Source organism: Charadrius vociferus, unplaced genomic scaffold (genome assembly GCF_000708025.1).
Source record: "Charadrius vociferus isolate BGI_N301 unplaced genomic scaffold, ASM70802v2 scaffold1548, whole genome shotgun sequence".
NCBI lineage: Eukaryota > Metazoa > Chordata > Aves > Charadriiformes > Charadriidae > Charadrius > Charadrius vociferus.
Window position 1 is genome coordinate 1 of NW_009649489.1, and position 715 is coordinate 715.

The 715-nt window shown below is 61.1% G+C and overlaps 1 protein-coding gene across 1 annotated transcript in view; it reads left to right on the plus strand.

Annotated features, from left to right (window-relative positions):
* Positions 1 to 133: 133 nt before the first annotated feature.
* The window catches only part of CAPN1 (calpain 1, (mu/I) large subunit), a 14,732-nt gene continuing 14,150 nt past the window's right edge, over positions 134 to 715 (plus strand). The window contains 2 exon segments of the mRNA XM_009890001.1: positions 134 to 394; positions 529 to 598. Coding sequence (XP_009888303.1) covers positions 134 to 394; positions 529 to 598 — 331 coding nt within the window.

The following is a 715-nucleotide window of genomic DNA, read 5'->3' on the forward strand; positions in this document are numbered from 1 at the left end:
CCCCGACTTCCGGCGCGAGGGAAAGCGCGGCGGCGGCAAAACTTAAGCGTAAAGCCGACCTTTTAGCGCTCGTTTTTGCTTCTTTGCCTAATTTTTGCCGTCTTTGCCTAATTTCCCTCGTTTTCTCCCCAGGATGGCGGAGGAGCCCATCGTCCCGGTGTACTGCACCGGCGTTTCGGCGCAGGTCCAACGTCAACGGGCGAAAGCGTTGGGTTTGGGACGACACGAGAACGCGGTGCGGTACCTGGGACAGGACTACGGGCGGTTGGCGGAGGAATGACGGCGGTCCGGGACCCGCGATCAAACTTTCCCACCTCTTCCCGCTTCTCTCGGCTTTCGCGAATTGGGTCCCGGCACCGCCAAAACTCACGGCGTCCAATGGAAAAGACCGACGGTGAGGCCGTTAACGAGGAAGGCGTTAATTAACAGGCGGCTTGGCTGCCTTCGGGATTCCCGCGGCGTAGAGCCGGCGGTTAAACTCTTCCCGCCCGCGTTTCGGTGACGGCATCGGGGGCGTTTTTCCCGCAGGAGCTGTGTCCGCGTCCGCAGTTCATCGTGGACGGCGCCACGCGCACCGACATCTGCCAGGGAGCGCTGGGTAGGGAGCGTCGACCCTTCGGTTGTCCCCATTTCCTCTTTTTTTGCCTCAAAACGGAGGGGGTTTTTAAGAGGCAGTGGGTGGGGACGGTTGCACCTCGCTGAAGCTCGTTTGCGC